The sequence below is a fragment of the Bacillus rossius genome, chromosome 3, assembly GCF_032445375.1.
Source record: "Bacillus rossius redtenbacheri isolate Brsri chromosome 3, Brsri_v3, whole genome shotgun sequence".
Taxonomy (NCBI): Eukaryota; Metazoa; Arthropoda; class Insecta; order Phasmatodea; family Bacillidae; genus Bacillus; species Bacillus rossius.
The window spans coordinates 18785062-18802867 of NC_086332.1; the positions used below are offsets into that span (position 1 = coordinate 18785062).

At 42.0% G+C, this 17806-nt stretch overlaps 1 protein-coding gene across 2 annotated transcripts in view; it reads right to left on the reverse strand.

Moving 5' to 3' along the window:
- Nucleotides 1-550: 550 nt before the first annotated feature.
- Nucleotides 551-17806, reverse strand: part of LOC134530309 (uncharacterized) — a 121581-nt gene continuing 104325 nt past the window's right edge. The window contains exons 10-13 of one of the 2 annotated variants that reach the window (XM_063365034.1): nucleotides 13529-13714; nucleotides 9835-9988; nucleotides 4173-4441; nucleotides 551-2783 (exon numbers count right to left, since the gene is read on the reverse strand). In XM_063365034.1, coding sequence (XP_063221104.1) covers nucleotides 2462-2783; nucleotides 4173-4441; nucleotides 9835-9988; nucleotides 13529-13714 — 931 coding nt within the window. In that variant the 3' untranslated portion in view covers nucleotides 551-2461. Of the gene's footprint in view, nucleotides 2784-4172; nucleotides 4442-9834; nucleotides 9989-10020; nucleotides 10187-13528; nucleotides 13715-17806 lie in introns of both variants that reach the window. The other variant, XM_063365033.1, reaches the window with a different exon arrangement.

Sequence of the window (17806 nt, forward strand, 5' to 3'; positions counted from 1 at the left end):
TGTTTCCTTAATCTAATAGAAAACTATTGTGTCGTGATGTGTAGGAGCAGTCCAGGTAAGGCAAGGACCTCAGTGTATCTTATGCACGTAACCATACTGGATTTAAATCATCCAGGGTAGAATTCATTGTTTGTTTTAACTGGAGACTGACCAGCCATGGCTGCAATTGACACCATGACTATCACAACACTAAAGTTTTAAGTATTGACTTCAACTCTCATGATCACTAGTGTATTTTATAAAACAATATGCTTATTGAAACATAAATTTAGAGTGGTGCAGAATTGTATTTTAAGTTTACAGAATTGTATTTAAAAGTTACAAAAATATATATATATATATATATATATATATATATATATTTGCAATTTTCATTCCTTTTTTTTTCTTTTCTGAAATTATCTGTGATCTGGTAACAACAACCTCTTACCACATTCCCCAGTCACATGCATTTTTTTTGCACAATTCTGCTGAGATAAGCATTTAGAAAGAAGGCCTCAATTGTTTAGTAGCAAATTTCAAGGGTTCATAAACACTTAAGAAATAAATGAGCATATGCACTTTATTCTTCACATTGAAACTACAACAACAACAACATCTTGTTTGTGAAAGTGGAATATAGAGAAAGTATAACAATGGAAAACATCTCCAAAATATGTTTCAAATTTATTTTAAATGAGGGTACATAATTGTTTACCACAAAAAATTGTATGCACAAATTAAATAAAAATTCTACCAGAACAGATGTTACATGTGAAGGAAATTTTTAATAGTATAGCAAAGGAATACAATTTTTTTTTAACTGACTAATATTTATTGGCATAATAACTTAGCAGATAATAGGAACTAAGTAATGTAACAATAACATTTTAAATAATTGCAGCACTCATTTGGTAGGTACCAACAAATACAAATGCATACTTAGAGAATACAATTATTTTGCAATATGTTTACATCTCTCAATATGAAAAAGATTCATGAAACCAAAAAACTAAACCTACTTTGCTCAGCATTAACAAATACAAAAAAAAAAAATTACAAATGCATTTTTGACCTCATTATAAAAGTTGATGAAGATTCTTTCTAACCATTCCCGTAAATTACTTTCTGCAAAGGATTATAAAATTTATATGCCACCTAAATCGCATACTCAGAGATAAACCATAACTGCATTTTCACTTACAGATGTTCACCAAAATTTTACCTCTGTAACGAGTGCGGAACATTTGCATGAGTCAAGCAATGGTAAAGCGTGCAATTTGTAGAAGTAATTTAAAAACAATGCTAGGTTCACACTAATTAATTTGATGGTCTTATAATTCTCATTATTTAAGCAGGTTAAGGATAGGAGTGAAGTTAGAAGTAGTACAAATGTATGTCACTAATAGTGTAACCCCACAGGAGTCATAGAAATATAGACTTACATCCATATTTAGCATTCAAGTTGAATTTTTGCACATTTAAGTCAGATTAAAACTTGTCCTTTTAAACTTTTAAATATTTAGCCATAATTATCATTACATATTTCATTTAACATTTTGTGCTTCGATATGGCATGGGGAATAGCTGATTTGATTATGTTTCCAGGAATGAACATTTTTTTGGTTGGTGTTAACATTTTTAGCTTTGAAGAATCCCTAATGATGTGATCAATTAAATCTCTCTAATGATAACAAGCCGGACACAAAATAAGTTCGTTAAAAACTGAAAACGTTTAAAAAATTTAAGGAAGCTAATATTCATGCCTCAAATTGCAATACATATTATGCTAGGAGATTATGGCAAAAAAAAAAAATTCCAAGATGGCAGGTATTAACCCACCATCTTTGTTTACCAAATATTAGCTCACGGCTTGCAGTTAAACATCCCGTATTGCATTTCATGGCTTGACACGGAACACGATCTGGCTTTTGGCTATTCACTGGTACCAACACTCACGGACAGTGTAGCTCCCATGGATTCATCGCGGTGGTTCCAGACTGTAAACTGTCAGCAGTGGCGTAGCCAGGATTTGTGTATGGGGGGTGTTAAGAAGCATGCCCCCCCCCCACCCTGTATTAAAGAGGGGGGGTCCGGGGGCCATCCCTCGGGAAAATTTGGATTTTAAGGTGTAAAATAGTGCTATTTTAGCAGTTTTCGGTTCTTAAATTCAAATATTGCAATGGTAAAAATTTTATTAATTTTAATATGAAATTTGTTTGAGTGATGAATAAGAAATTAACTAAAGTTTTGGTGCTAAGGAGGGAGGGGTTTAAACCCCTAACATCCCCCCCCCATCCAGGCTACGTCCCTGACTGTCAGTAAATATTAATTAGGCTGTAACAAATTATAAAGGCTTGCAATGATAGGTTCTCATATCTTATCCTGGTGGAATTTGAAGAAACAAGTGAGAATCAACAGTCCAAGTTGGCCAGCAGGATGTTGTAGGAAAGAAGCGCGGCGTGACCGCGCACGGGAGCCGTCAGTCGGCGCAGAAGTCCCGCAGCAGGCCCAGGCAGGCGGAGGGCGCGGACGACCCCGGGCCGGCGCTCAGCACGACGCGCGGGCTGCCCGAGGCGCCGCCCCTGTTGTCCAGGTCCAGGATCAGCACCGTGGTCTGCGTCTCGGGGTCCGTCTCCTCGATGATGCCCTGGCGCGAGCCGTCGCCGTCGCCGTCGCTGCACTCCAGCACGGACACGGCGACGGGGCCTTCGTCCCCGGGCAGGTCCACGTAGATGACGTTCTCGGCGCCCACCAGGTCCTCCACGTCGTCGGGCTCCACCTTCCGCTTCGCCTGCTGCGACCTGCCGACAGAGGTTCCCCCCACCTTCGCCACGACGGTCCACGAACAGTCACTATAGTCCGTGTCACGTTAACTTGTCTCAAATTCGACAGCTGTCCAACGGTCTGCGTACACTTCTGCCACTGTTTATCTGTCGACAGTATCATCGTGTGATGCTTTGCAATAGACGGTTGAGAAATGGGTACCACAGACATAAATTGTCAAATCTGAGGCAATTAACGTGACACAGATTTGAAGTAAATAGATTTTCAAAAGTATAAAATTATATTTTTTAATATGGCAACATCTAAAACCGTTAAAATATTTTGTAGTATGGCCAGAAAACATTTTTTTTTTTTTTAGTTCTTCAGTTCGCATGGTTACCCGATGCACGGTATCGCACTCAGGGTAAGGCGACGGGGCCTCAGAGATCACAGCGAGCTCCGAATACCACTCGCGTCGTGTCCGGGTGTTGGGGCGCCCCGCCCCTCGACCACGTGGTCCCCGCGACCGAGCCTGAGGCTGGTTTGGTTCCTCACCTACTAACGCAGCGGACTCGGTGGGTTTATTTCGAAGCGAAACTAAATATATTATTGGAGGGGACGAAATTGAAGACTTTTATTATTGGGGGGGGGACGTGTCCCCCCCCCCCCCCCCCCCGTCACCCCGGTTGCGACGCCCATGGCAGCCACAAATGGTAGAAGTTCCCTCCTCATCATTCTTAGTATGTTTCAAACGCTTTGTAGGAAATTCAAAATATTTCGACAAATTATAATGAGTAGAGACATGCATATTTCGCGAAAAGATACTGCGACTAGCTAAAAGTTAAAACACCGTAGCATCATCTGTGTTTCGTGATTGGGTGAGTTTATTTCAGTTCCACGTCGATTGTTACAACACCAATAACAGTAGTGAATACGGAAGCAAATGCGTTCTGAGTGGCCCAGTCAAATGAGGCAACGACTTCTCTCGCAGGCGGCCGTCAATCACAAGGAAGAAACCGCTGGTGCGAGTAAACCTTGTTGCAGTCTAATAGGCGTTCAGATTTATTCGCGAAAAATGCCTGCCCCTGATAATTAGAGCCACGGAAATTTCGTGTATTCATTTAGTCGCAAGCTAGAATGCAAACCTCCACACTGTCGCACTGTGTTCATGATTGGTCCACAGTTATCTGGACACGCCTCTCTACGACCGTGAGCCAACGATGTCCAGCTAGGAGAGAAGTAAGCGAATCATGTAGTGCCAAATAACAAGGATAAAGATGTTCTCGCTAAGAAATCAACCAATGGGAAAGTAAACATGGGTCGAGCACACCTATAACTTTGAATTCTATCCTGAGGCCAGAGGAATCCGCGAAATTTCCGGGACTCTACTGATGACGAGGCGATGACGAACGCGGAACCCCGCTCACCTCCTCCTCCTGGCGGGCGGCGCCGGCAGGGGCGTCGCGACGGTCAGCGGGTCCTCCTGGCCGTGGTAGACGCCCGTGATGTAGCGGCTGACCTTGAGCTGCGACTCGAACTCGCCCTTGTGCGCCGTCAGCAGGTGCGCGCGGAAGCTCTTCACAAGGTTCGTCGCGAACCTGGTCGAGTCGCCGTCGCCGTCGTCGCAGAAGCGGCACTCGTACAGCTTTTTGCCCGCGTGCTTCTTCGTCGTCAGCACGTGCTTCCTCAGGTTCTCCTGCGACACAGGGAGGCTTCACAGGCAGGAGAACACTTTCCCTGTACGACATATTAGCCCTTGGTATACGGCATTTGGTGGGGAGGGATTTCGTGAATATAGTCCTAACGGAAGTCGTGGAACGGGCAGGGCCGGCGCGTCCATATAGGCGAACTAGGACGAACTAGGCAACCGCCTAGGGCGCCAAGTAGCTGGGGGCGGCGCAGCACGACACATAACAGCTGATATAATATGAAACTAGATGAAAATGGATTTTTGTAACAGTTTGAAATGTTTATATTGATATAAGTAATTATTTAAAGTCCAGGGTGACCTGTTTATGATTTGTAATAAGTAAAAAAAGTAAAAAAAAAAACAACAAAGCCTGCTTACATTTGATTGTTGACAAAATCTTAGGCTTACGTAATGTATTTTGAGGCAAGGAAAATTTTTTTTGGGGTTCTGTCCCGGGGGGGGGGGGGGGTGGGGCATAAGGTTTTTCGCCTAGGGCGCCAATTTACCTTGCACCGGCCCTGGGAACGGAAATGTGTAACAACCACTATGCTGCCATCTGTGGCGGATGGAACACGAGCCAAAGTTCACAAACACAAAAGTAAACTTTATAGTATTAACTGTTTATTGAACTTTAACAATGTGGGAATTATTTTAATAAAATTCCTTGTCGAAATTCTGGTAAAAAGCCGGGGTTTGGTATATTTCCATATCTTTTTTTTTTGTTTGCTGTTATTGGAGCCGTTTTATCATAAAGTTTAAAATTTCTTTCTGCTGATCAAAAGATTCAATAGTCGACGTTGGTTCTCCGACAGCGAATTCTAGCGGTGGTTGCAGTAACTACGTGGGACTCGCGCCCAGAAATTAAGTCGAAAATACACTCCAGTTCGTATTACACGATAAAATATTCCATGGCCGTTGGTTAACATTTGGTGCCCAATACTTATTTTTAACGCCGTAGAATTGAAGTACGTCAGAGACGTAACATAGAAATTAGATATATGAGAAAAATTGCCTCGTTTCTGTAATTCTTGAAGAACGATTAACCACTGAAGCCTTGTTTGTGTATTGATTAGATTTCGTTGTTTCTTTTTTACTTTTTTTTTTACTTTTAAATTTTGCAACGAGGAAGTTAAAAAAGGTAACAATAAACGACAATATATCACACACACCATCCACGGCTTATTGCAAGGTACCATCCCAGCATCAAAAGAATTCTGAAAACCACATAAAACTGAGGTTAGTATGGCTAGGCTAATCATCTACTGGAATGGCGTATGTCAAAATAATTGTATTTAATCAAAATTTTCTTACTGCAAGAATCATTTAAAGAACGTAGGCCAATTATAGTGTTGATGTAGGTCAGGTCGTAGGACAAGGTGCCAACATACCACGTCACGTAAGAGTTCAAAGTACAACAACGGACAGCGTATTTTAACCCAGCTTGCTTCATTTCAAAAAAAGAGTTGAGATAGACGAGAATAAATTTTTTCCCCCATCAATGTTGGGAGTGCACGGGTGCAAACTAGCACCGCGGATGTCGCCCAAGACAGTAAGCCGACGGGTTGACGAGGGGTCTATGGAGATGATTTGCGCTATCGCCACCGCGCAGGGCGTGTCTTCGCGGGTTCCGCGGGTGTCGAAGCAAGTGTTTGAGTTCAGTTAGAGGGGAGGGGAGAGGCTCGCGGGAATATCTGCCTCGCCTCCCCTCCCCTCCTACATCACGTCGTGGCGCTCGCGAGGAAAGACCGCAACCCCCTTGTCGCGTGACGTCCGCTCCCACACACGCTCTCCCAGAGAGCCTGAGACACCAGGGTGGTGACGTGTTGGGCTGACGAGCTTCAAGGCTGGTGTACGTCACACCTGAGGCCCTGCTGCTCCCAGTGCGATCGGTCGGAAATAAAAAAAGGCCGACCTATCCAAAGCGAGTCACAAAAGATGTCCACCCACTCTACAAAGGTGTCCGCGCCAATTTTTTTTTTTTCGTGTCCACCGTGGTCACTAACACGGTGACCAGCCTATGCAGTGCCCTCGTGTCAAAAACCACGACGCCGTCTCGCGGTGTGCGGGACCGCTTGTACGCGAGAGGCAGACGATATTCCCCGCCTTTTCCCATCCTCACCAGCACCGCACCGTCACGAATTTACGTTAAGTGCGTGTGCGGGAAAGTGTTTCGGCGGCGGCGGTGTGCACCAGTATCTACACGGGTGGGGGGAGGGGGGGAGATGAGCGGAGAAGGGGCGTGGGGGAAGGGAACCAATCACAATATTTCAGCGGGTGATAAGTGAGCGAAGCGACGCGCAGGTACCCCGCGCTCTCTCGCCGGAGAAGGCTTGGCTGCGGCAGATTACGAGTGACGTGGTCTGAACGGTTGGCGGGAGGGGTGGTTGGGGACGGCGCGACGCCGGCAGGGAACGCAGCTGCTCGGGTTCTCAAACAACTATAAAATACCTGGATGCATCATCGCCTTATTTTCTTCCCGCCTGCGCGAACACTGTTAACCCGGGGACGCGCGTCTGCGAATAAATGGAGATCTGATCGCGGCCCGTTGTTCCCGCCTGAAGCTGGGGCGGTTCAAGTCGGATTCCACAATGATGGTAATCTTGGAGTGGGATAGAATGTACTCTTGTTTGTAAATCTGAAAAGGGATTTAGCTGCACGGACGAAAGATGCACGGGTAAGATGCTTTTTGGCAGTCTGAGGGATTACGCCTCACCATTTCTATGGCAACGAAATAACGTGGAAAAAGTTATGTGAAAAAAATTGTGCTGTTTAAAACTAATGTATGTAACATTCGAGCATTGTAGTGCAAAACTATAACACTATAGTTATAAAATAATCACATACAATGCCGAAAAAAAAATGTCACGTATGAACAAGGATAGCAACCTGAGAACCATTACAGTCAGTTTTTGATCGCATTCCAAAAAATTTTCGCAGTAAGCATAATTGTAATTCATCAAAACGTCTGGCTCAGGTTAAATTCAACAGGCATATATAGGTATATATGTTAGGAGTATTTTTAGACTAGATTATTTGTGAAATATTCTTCTTCTACTGTTTTAAAAATCCGTGAAAGAATATGAATTACCAATATTATTAGTTCAACCAAAATGAATGTAAAAATAGTGTCAAATCTAATACACACACATAAATTTATTGTTATATATGTTCCTATCTTCAGTTCTCTCTTTTTAACAGTCTCATACTCAGCAAAAAAAAAGTTATATAAAATAAATAACTGAACCTTTATTTTAATTTGGTCATTTAATTGACTGTAGACAAGAAAATCTTACTTAGGCATACATACCATAAAATAACATTATCTCTAATTATTTATTTTAAATATTTGGATAATGCCTGGAATATTTTTTATAATGACGGCTTGGATATTATAATTTAACAATTCACTACCAAAAGCACTCAAGTAACAACGAAGAACGCTACATACGCAGCCATGTCTCGGCTGGGCAGTTTTCGGGCAATAATTATTTTGCTGTCACAAATCTGTCATGGACCAATTCAATCTTTTGTTTTTATTTATGAACGATTAACATTCCCTATATGAATTAAAAACAGTTAAAGTTTTTTATCTTTAAAATATAATGCATATTTCCACAATCAGTTTTGTAACAAAAATATTTATTTTTACCCAGAAAAACGTTATCAGTAAAATAAAAGCAAATAAATTAAAAAAAAAAAAGGATGCTACGACATTTTCAAGGCAAGATTTTGTAGTCCCTCCAACCAACTTCCATTGGCTGTTTTATCTTTACAATGAATAAGCACAGAAAAGAAATAAAACAGTTACACACGTTTAGCAATATAACAGAAAACAATTATGACTAAAAAAATTGCTGACGAAATCAAGACAGCAGCAGAATCAGCAAAGAATCTGTAAAACATTGTTTATCTGCAATGGATACATGTGTGAGAAATGAAAACAAAAAAACAAAACAAACATAGGCAAACACATGAACAAGGTGATGACATTTTTTTGGAAGGAAAATCAAGGGTCCAATAGGTATAAAAGGAGCTAAAATTTGGGCGGTCTGTAAAGGCGCGTACACACTTATCGTAACGTAACCCCGCAGTGTAACATGTTTTGTGCGTGCACATCGCACTTCACAATACGCGTAGCAAACAGGTGACGTAATTTTCTCACTGCCGCGAACATCCAAGTGTTCCTTGTCTTCCGCAAGTCGGAAGTATGTAACATTTGGGACGATAGAATTGTATCCCCTCGGAAAGGGTACCTTTCAGACTTACGGTGACTGTAGTGTAGCTGGGTAGAAACTGGAAAGGTACCCTTTCCGATTCCTTAAAATATTTCGGTTTTAATGCAAATATGCACTGGAAAGGTATCACATGATTTCATAGTATATTTAATGAAGCTATACTAACCCAACCTACCGTCCACAATATGTTAAAGTATTTTTTTTATATTGCTTATGATCTTAACCTATGAATCGTTACTTACGACATGATTCAAAACTACTTCAAATGAAATGTAAAAAAAAAAAAAAAAACTTTCTTAATTCTAAATTTATGACTTTGATTGGACTATGAAAGAGCAAAATTCTGAAAAGTACCCTTTCAGAGGGGATACCTTTCCAGTGCATATCTGCATTAAAACCGAAACATTTTAAGAAATCGTAAAGGGTACTGTACCTTTCCAGTTTCTACCCAGCTACACTACCGCCACCAAAAGTATGAAAGGTACCCTTTTCCAAGGGGATACAATTCAGCCCGTCCTTATATTTTAGTGAATTGCAAGTGGCTACTTTGGCATACATGCGTATTCATCTTACTTGGAAAGAAAAAAAAATAAAAAAAGCAAAGACACTGAGTATGTAAGAAAGGGGGAATACAATTATCTATTGTAAAAGTTTAGTTGCTGGTGGTAGCAAGAAAGTAGCGTAATCCGATCAGGAGCGTAGCCAGGGGGGGGGGGGTAGGGGTTCAAACACCCCACCCCCCTTAGGACCCAATGTTTAATTAATTTCTTATTCATCACTCAAACAAATTTCATATTAAAATTAATAAAATTTTTACCATTACAATATTTAAATTTAAGTACCGAAAACTGCTAAAATAGCACTATTTCACACCTTAAAATCCAAATTTTCCCGGGGGAGGAAGAATCCCCCCCCCCCCCCGTATTAAAGCGGGGGGGGGGGGGGCATGCTTCTTAACACCCTCCATACACAAATCCTGGCTACGCCACTGAATCCGATAAGCGACGTCTGGGCTCGATGCGACACGCGTGTTATCCGTGTTCGCGTCGGGGTTCCGTGACGCAGGCGCGGGCAGGAAGGGCAGCGGGGAGGGCAGTGGTCGAGCCCGCGACTCCGCCGAGGCTGCAACCCGGCGACGCGGGACTCGGCCGAGCGCGAACTCACCAGCACGTTACACCTGAAGTCGCAATGGGGGCAGTGGTAGGGCCGCGCGCCCGTGTGCAGCCTCGCGTGCCGCCTGAGGTGCGAGGACAGGCGCGAGGCGAACTGGCAGTGCGGGCAGGCGTGCGGCCTCTCGCCGCGGTGGATCGCGGCGTGCCTGCGAACACACACGAGGGGGTATAAACATACCATGGTTTCACTGGGGCGGCCGCAGTGCGGGCAGCGGTAGCCGCCGCGGCGGCGGGGGCGCGGGGAGTGCGTGCGCAGGTGCTTGGCCCGGTCGCTGCTCCAGCGCGTCGTGTAGGGGCAGCTGGGGCAGCTGTACAGCCGCGTCTCGCCGTGCTTCCTCTTGTGCCTGCAAGCACACACAGCCACCCGCCGACTGAGCGCGGCCGCAGGAGGTCTTGTACCCACCGACGGCCATCCCACGGGACCTTAATCACGCAAGTGAAAGTGCGCAAGTGCACCAGGGCGCAAGAACCAAGAGCGCAAAAGTGCAAGAGCACAAGAGAGCAATTGAGCGAGAGCGCAAGTATGCTGCGTCATTTCTACCTTTCCCTGCCGTCTCCTACATCGGTTCCACCACCACGTAAGTACTTATGTATATGTTCTCCTCATCTCCCGGTTCCCTCACTACATTCCCCTCATGCGATCGAAATTTTCGTAACGCTCGAAAATTGTTATCCCCTTCACCAAAAGAAGTTTCATTTCAAAAAAAATTAATACGACAAAAAAAGTTTTTTTAATTTTGATTATCTATCAGTATAACACTAAATGTTAAAGAATTTGAACAATTTTTTGGTGTTCAGTAGCTGTCAGCCTGTTTCTGAACGAACAGTACAAATAAATCCATGTTTGTTTATGTAAACCTATCTTCTTCTCAGTGAGGGCTGCTCATGTCGGTGCTCGTAGGTTCCAGTCGTGTGGCGTCGCTTCGGCGTCCACGCCCACCGAGGACTCGCGCGAAGGCCAGGTTACACTAGCGAGGACCCCCAACCACCCGGGTAACCGGGCTCGGATCGAGCCACGACCTTCTCGAGCGTAAACGGTTCAAGGCGACTTAACTTGATTCGCTGCTCGATAAACTTTACCCGACTCGTCCGGAAGCAGCAGGTTACGAATATCCCCCTCGATTCTGCGGGAACGCGAACTGATGCCGCGTAGCAGGCTAGCGCGTCTAGTACTTTACCTCGACCTGCTCGGGCCTTCGACGACGGAACTATGGTCAGCTTGAAGACTTCCGCACAGTCGTGGATTAAAGCCTATCCACAAGTATACGTGTATTAGGGATTATAGAGCATTACAGCTAATCTGGAAACCATGAAACAACGTTTCTTTTAAAAAAATTTCGTTGGCGCCTGCGTGGGCGTAGACGGAGAGGGATCATTGGTATTAACCAGCCCCCTTAAAAAAAAGATTTTTTTTAAATATATATTAGTTGTGATTTTCTTGTATTTGAGTTACTTAGAAGTGTAATTTGAGTTACTTACAGTGGAATAAGATATTGTACAACAAATGTTGAATTTTCTGCTTGAAAACTATTCAAACCCCTTTCATCACCAAAACTAAGTTATGCCACTGTCAATCATTCGTGTTCACAACTGCATAATATCTATCTTTACCAACGAACAAGGTATTACGACAAATATTATATTATTTTGATGTTTTAGGTTAAAAAAAAGAAGAATAGGCGATAGTAAAGTATTTGCTTGTCGCAGAAAAGCAACACTGTCAAACCTTTTTTTTCCAATGTCTTACGTGTCGAACATAATGTAAAACTTAGCAAGGATTCTAAAGTGTTCTATGTGAAGTGTAAGTGTAGGTGCAACGTAATAAAATACTTAGTATGCTATCTCCTGCTAAGTACTCCGGCGAATTTAAAATAAAAAAAACAACAAATCAAACAAAAATCGCGTATTATTTCATAAAGTTATATGATACACTTTTTTACCCTCACATTCAGGTGTTCTATAAATATTGTAAACACCCCCCCCCTCCTTATTTATTGGCTACTGATGAAATGTAGACTCTGAATTTTTTAAAGGCAATAAAAATTTTACCTTGTAGTCTGCAAGAAAAAAGATTTTATAATTATTTTATTTTAAAAGTTTTGTTGGTTTAAGATTGTCATTTTGTTGGTAAGAAAAATAATTGGCATATTTGTAAACAATAAGATTTTAGTAGGTGCAGTTGGTATTATGCGATTGGAATTTTTTTTTAAATAATGAAATTTTATTATTTTATATGTACGTTTTAGAATAAGTTATTGATATTGCGAAGGGTTGATAAACATGTATTCAACTTAGGTAGGCAGTGAGTTAAGACTTAATGGTTTCGCTGAAAAGACGTTCGTTACGATTACCGTCTCTAGGCCTACCTATGCCGCGAAGGAAGGCCGCGCGCGAGTAAAGACGTGTGCGCTCCGCGCTCGTATTTCGAAGGGGGTTTGGATTCGGCAACAAACATGATCTTACGTTAACTACTAAATTTTGCTTCGGAATAAGATGTTTGGGACGAGCTGTGGATGCTTGGCGTGTCGAAGAAAATTACGCCTTTTGGAAATGAGCAGAAGGCCATTACGGTGTGACGTGTTTGCTGTCACAACAACAAACAGTTCGCCGAGTTCCGTAAAAACGTTTGGCGAATTTCATGGCCTTGGCCATGAATCTACTAAGCAGCATACACCAAGTAAATATGACCTCCATAGACCTTGCGAGAACCATCGTTAATTCGCCGATGCAAGCCCAAGGTGCTGATGAAAAAACGTAAATTTGTTTTTTATTATGATCATGAAACTTTGGATAGCTCACTCTCGCACGACGTTTTATAATTTATACGTTTTTTGCTTATACATTATATTGAATTTTAATAAATTGCTCTTTTTGACTTTCATCTTTATAAAACTAATGAAAGGTTTCTTAGGTTACATTTTACCTATTTATTTCTCAGATATTATACATTTACAAATGTTTAGAATTGTCAAAATACCTCATGTAATTTGAAGTGACAAGATACACTCACATACAAGCTTGCTTTCGTGAGTGCTAAATTTCCTTGTTAATTAAGTGAATATTGTTAACAAAGTGTAAAAAAGGGGGAAATAAATTATTATTATTATTAATTTTGAAGACGTTTAACGACAAAATAAAAATTGGTTGTCTGTAAAGTCGGTTTACGGACGATAGTTTAACGTGACAACGTCACAACAAAACATTGATGAAATGATTGCATACTTTTATGAATAAAATTGAATCATTTTTATTTTAATAATAAAAGAATAAATACTTGAAATTATACTAGTAATCAGATTTTTAAAATGCAAGAATAATTAACCTTTATTGCCGAAATTGTTGTTGTAATAAGCAATTAAATCCACATTAACTTTTCACTTCACTTTATAAACAGTCGAGTGGAGAGATAGATGCGGCGCAAGGTTACAATGAGCGTAACGGGACACAGCGTAACGGAACAATGTGCGTAACGGGACACAGCGTAACGGAACAATGTGCATAACGGGACACTTTTTCGTGCGTGCAGCCGGAGTTCATTGATTTAATAGACGTCACGTCAAAAAGGGGAAAAAATATTATTATTATTATTATTAAATTTAAAGATGTATTCACGTCAAACAAATAAGAGACGCACGAAGGTGTACGGTTGGAGCGGCTGACCCGGGGAGGCGCAGGGCGGAGCTCACCTGTTCAGCATGTACTTGTTCTTGCAGCGGAAGCCGCACTCGCCGCACGCGAAGGGCCGGCTGTCCGAGTGCAAGCTCAGGTGGTTCCTCAGCTCGGACTGGCAGCGGCACGCGTAGAAGCAGCCCTCCACGGGGCACGCGACCTTCTTGCCCGCGTGCAGGCGGACGTGCTGCGACAGGTTGTGCCTGCGAGCAGGGACGCCAACCTGTGCAACCTGCGAGGCCACGGGCGAACAACTCTCTGCTGCACCAAGCACTATGACGTTTGTCATCCCCGCGTTTCGCAGCTACGATTGCCTCAGAGTGAGCTCTTTTTAGAATTACCTACATGTTTTTAATACTCCCATGCTTTATTGGTAGAGACCGGAAAAATTCGCGGGTTCAATGACCTTTAGGATAGACTCCAATATCCTTTACACACTCGGGCAAATGCCAACTGTTCATTGGCTGCTGACTTGTGAGTCGTCACGACTGGGTGGCCTGTCATTCGACACTTCTATAAGTGAGGGTCTCTAATTGGCCCTCAGTCCTCCAGATTAACAGTGGACCAATGGCAGAAGCAGCACTAAGGTATAATTATTTGAATTTTAGCATAGCACGTAATGAACCCGCGAATTTTTCAGGTCTCTATTTATTGGACTTATTTAGAGGGAGAGGCATTAAATGAAAGACACAATTTATGTTTCAACAGTTTTTTATGCCTTAAAAACCATTAATATTGAAATGTTTTCTTCATTAAGCAGGGATCACAAACTAAAAATATTTTCAAAAGCCGTACAATAGTGGTCACTGACAGTATTATTTCAATTTTTAATTTTCGAAAATGTTTGCAATACCAAACAAGGAAAACTATTATTTGTAAAAGCCATTCAGTTTCCACTTCAGGCATTTCATTAATGTATTTACCATGCTTTAAAAAATACAAAACAAATTTTGTGAATCCAATGAAATAAAATCATTATGGCTAAAATGTTTTAAAACTAAGATGGCGACTTTCAATTACTATCTCTCACCCTTAATTTAAGTTGGTCCGACAAACCACAACACCGCGTTAGACTTTTAAGTCAAAATTGATGGTCTTACGTAAGTATTGAGGTAACTGCAGCCTCTTACGTGAAATGGTCTATGATTTCTCCCGGCGATTACAAGCTGTAACGTACTCGTAAAAAAAAAGCGTGTTAAAATATTTGTAATGCATTATAGCGCCAATAGTAATCCCAAGAGAGAAAATAAACTACTCAATCCAAGATGTCGGCATGCGATCCCTCTCAACGCTCCCGCTTTCTTGGCGACAGGTTGAAATAGAGGGCGTCTTACGAAATAAATTTAACGCAATCTCACGGTTGAAAACTGGACGCGCTCTTACGGGGCAGAAACCCTCGAACCCGAGTTAGCGCCCCACCCAGCTGTGGGCATAGGGGTAGTGCCTTCGCAAGCTGTGACCGTCTCATGTTCCAACATTCTGCACGTCCGACTTTCAATACAGACAATGTCTGATAGGTCGTATCCTGTACATTAAAATAAAAATAAATGCACTTTTGAAATTACATTTTTTATCGCTTGATTTTAACGAAACCGTGGGTCTGCTTGAGTACAAAATGTAAAAAAAAGTGTCATTATTTTCATTATTTAATAATTATAGATTAACTATCCAATTGTTAGTCAATACCGGTGTTATGCTCAGAAGACAAATGCAATTTAAGTCATAGGATATCTACGGGTTGACTAAACAACACAAGCATGCGTGGTCTTTTATTTAAACGCATTACCTGTAATTATCGACCATGTATTATCTTTGAAATATTTGTGCAATGGGAGTGCATGACTTGATGTAAGCTTTTGTACATAGGTACGCCATTGCTAAGAACATGTATGTCTGTAGAAGAAAACTACAAAAAACCCAAAAGACAAAAACACAAAATTAAGCAAAAAATTGCTGTTGTCAACAGGATATAAACACCACATAATATTCCATAACAGGAATATGGTCAACAAAAAAGAAAAACAAAGAAAAATGGACCAAGAGAACGAAACAAAAAAATACCACAAATGATGACAGCACAAAAATATTGAACCCAAAAAAATTCAGCACGACAGTTGAAACAAGACAAAAACACTACAAAACGAAAAGACGAAACAAACACAATAGTTTTCCAAAACAGAAGAGAACAAAAAAAAACCACAAATGATGACAGCACAAATTAATGAACCCAAAACCATGTAATCAGCCTGTTTCGAAAAAAAAAAAAATAAAAAACAGTTCCTCAAATGTCGTCTAACTTGAACAACATCGAGGAGTGACATAAGACTAACTCAATAATATTAATTCAGCCACAAGCTGTCGCTTAGTGGTTTCTTGCAATGACTTCAGCTTTGATCCACCTTCACTTTGAGCACATTGGCGTAAGTGGGTGAGCTTGAACTTGGCCGGCGGGCCCACGAGAATATTCACATTAAATGCAACTCATTATTAACGAGCTTCGCTAGGCAAGTCTGCCTAAGATTCAAAGATATATTTTATTAGTTTTACTAAATACTCGGAATGTTATGCTGGTGGACTAAAACGGAAAACGGATCTCATTACTACCTTGATACTAAACGTGTCTTATCTCTTTCGGTAAAATGTTATGAAACCGTGAGGCTTCCAACCCAAACCGTCCCCGATCACAGAGCGAAGTAGCGCTCATCCGTTTCGCCAAAATGCAACATCATGTTTCTGACATTTTTATTAATCTCTTATCCGGTTTCACTTTAGAATGGTCCACAAGGTGGAACTATTTTACTTGTTTTTATGTTTAATATTTTATGAAGCTATTTAGATTCATACTAAAAAAATATGGCACACAGGTATTGTTGACAATTGTTGTACAGTGAAGCTTAAGCAATAATAATACTTGATATTACATTAATTATGTTAATAAATACCGTTACAACTCACCACACGGTCTGGCAGAGCAATTAACAACTGAAGTAAAATAAATTTGTAAAATAAGATATGTCGATCTTTCCTATTACTATTATTATTATTATTATTATTATTATTATTATTGCCTATTTAATATTATAATGTATTAATTTCACACTTCGCTAGGCTTTTTTTTATCTCGATATTATCTTATCACACGGCGAATCCTTGACGCAAGGTTATAATGAAAGTTTACGTATATTTGGTAAAATTTTGGACACTAACTATTACGCGTATTCTTTCGTTCAGCGGTGTGTTTTCCAGTTTGTCAATTACCATTCACCGGTTACCTCAAAAACTAAATCATCTTTTAAAATACGAAACCTTTGGAGATGTGGCACGTATCGCAAGAAGCAAGAGCTATTTCTCTCGGTCGAGCACTGCTCACCGCGACTATGCTTCACGACACTAATACAACACTATTTCGGACGGGCGGGAGGGCGTTTCGCTTGGCCGACGAGCCGTGTGTGGCGAACGCCCGCGCCTCGGGGGTGTATCAGCGAAAAAAATACGTTCTGGATAGCATGTTTCCTTTATTGCCAGAGGGGGCGGGGCCCGGAGAAGCAAATATTACACATAAACAGACAAAGAGGGAGATAGCGGCGCCGCAGAAGGTGGCGTGGTGGGATGGGGAGGGAGGTGGGGGGGAGGAGAGATATTCCGTGGCGAGGGTCGTTAAGAAAATTATCAGGAAGAATTATGTTCAGGATGTGACGCGGCTGGGCGATGCGAATATAAAGGGAGAGTGGAAATGACGGATGGAGCGACGAACCTCAGCCCCCTTCCCCCGTTCCTTTCGCGCTCTCTTCCTGGCCGCGACCCCTTCTGCCTCTCCTCTTCCCATTCGTTCCTCTCCGCTTTCTTTTGTCTCTGCGCGCGCCAATTTGTCTGCAGGCAAGGTGGACCCAGCCAGCGTTCCAGGAATGGAATGGAAAGGGGGGGGGGGGGAATGTGTGCGTGTGTGCGCGTGGAATACACAACATCGGAGAAAGGGGGCCGGAACGTACGGAAGAAGCAGGCGCCAAGTTTGGCGATACTGTCCTTTCCTGTCCCACCTCCCCGCTATCTGTTCTTCAGTCCTGGGGCGTTCGATGTTCAGGCGTGAAGGAGATTAAGATACGCACACTTGCCTCTAAAACACCGGACAAACATTTTCCCTAAATGCCTGTAGTCCGATGTCACGCACTTCGATGCAGAAGCAACCGCCGATAAGGGCATGGGGCAATGAGGAAGAATTTTCTTCTTAACCCTGTACATCGGAGGCATAAGACACTATGTCCACTTTTGGGGAAAATGCAGTTTTAACCACAAGC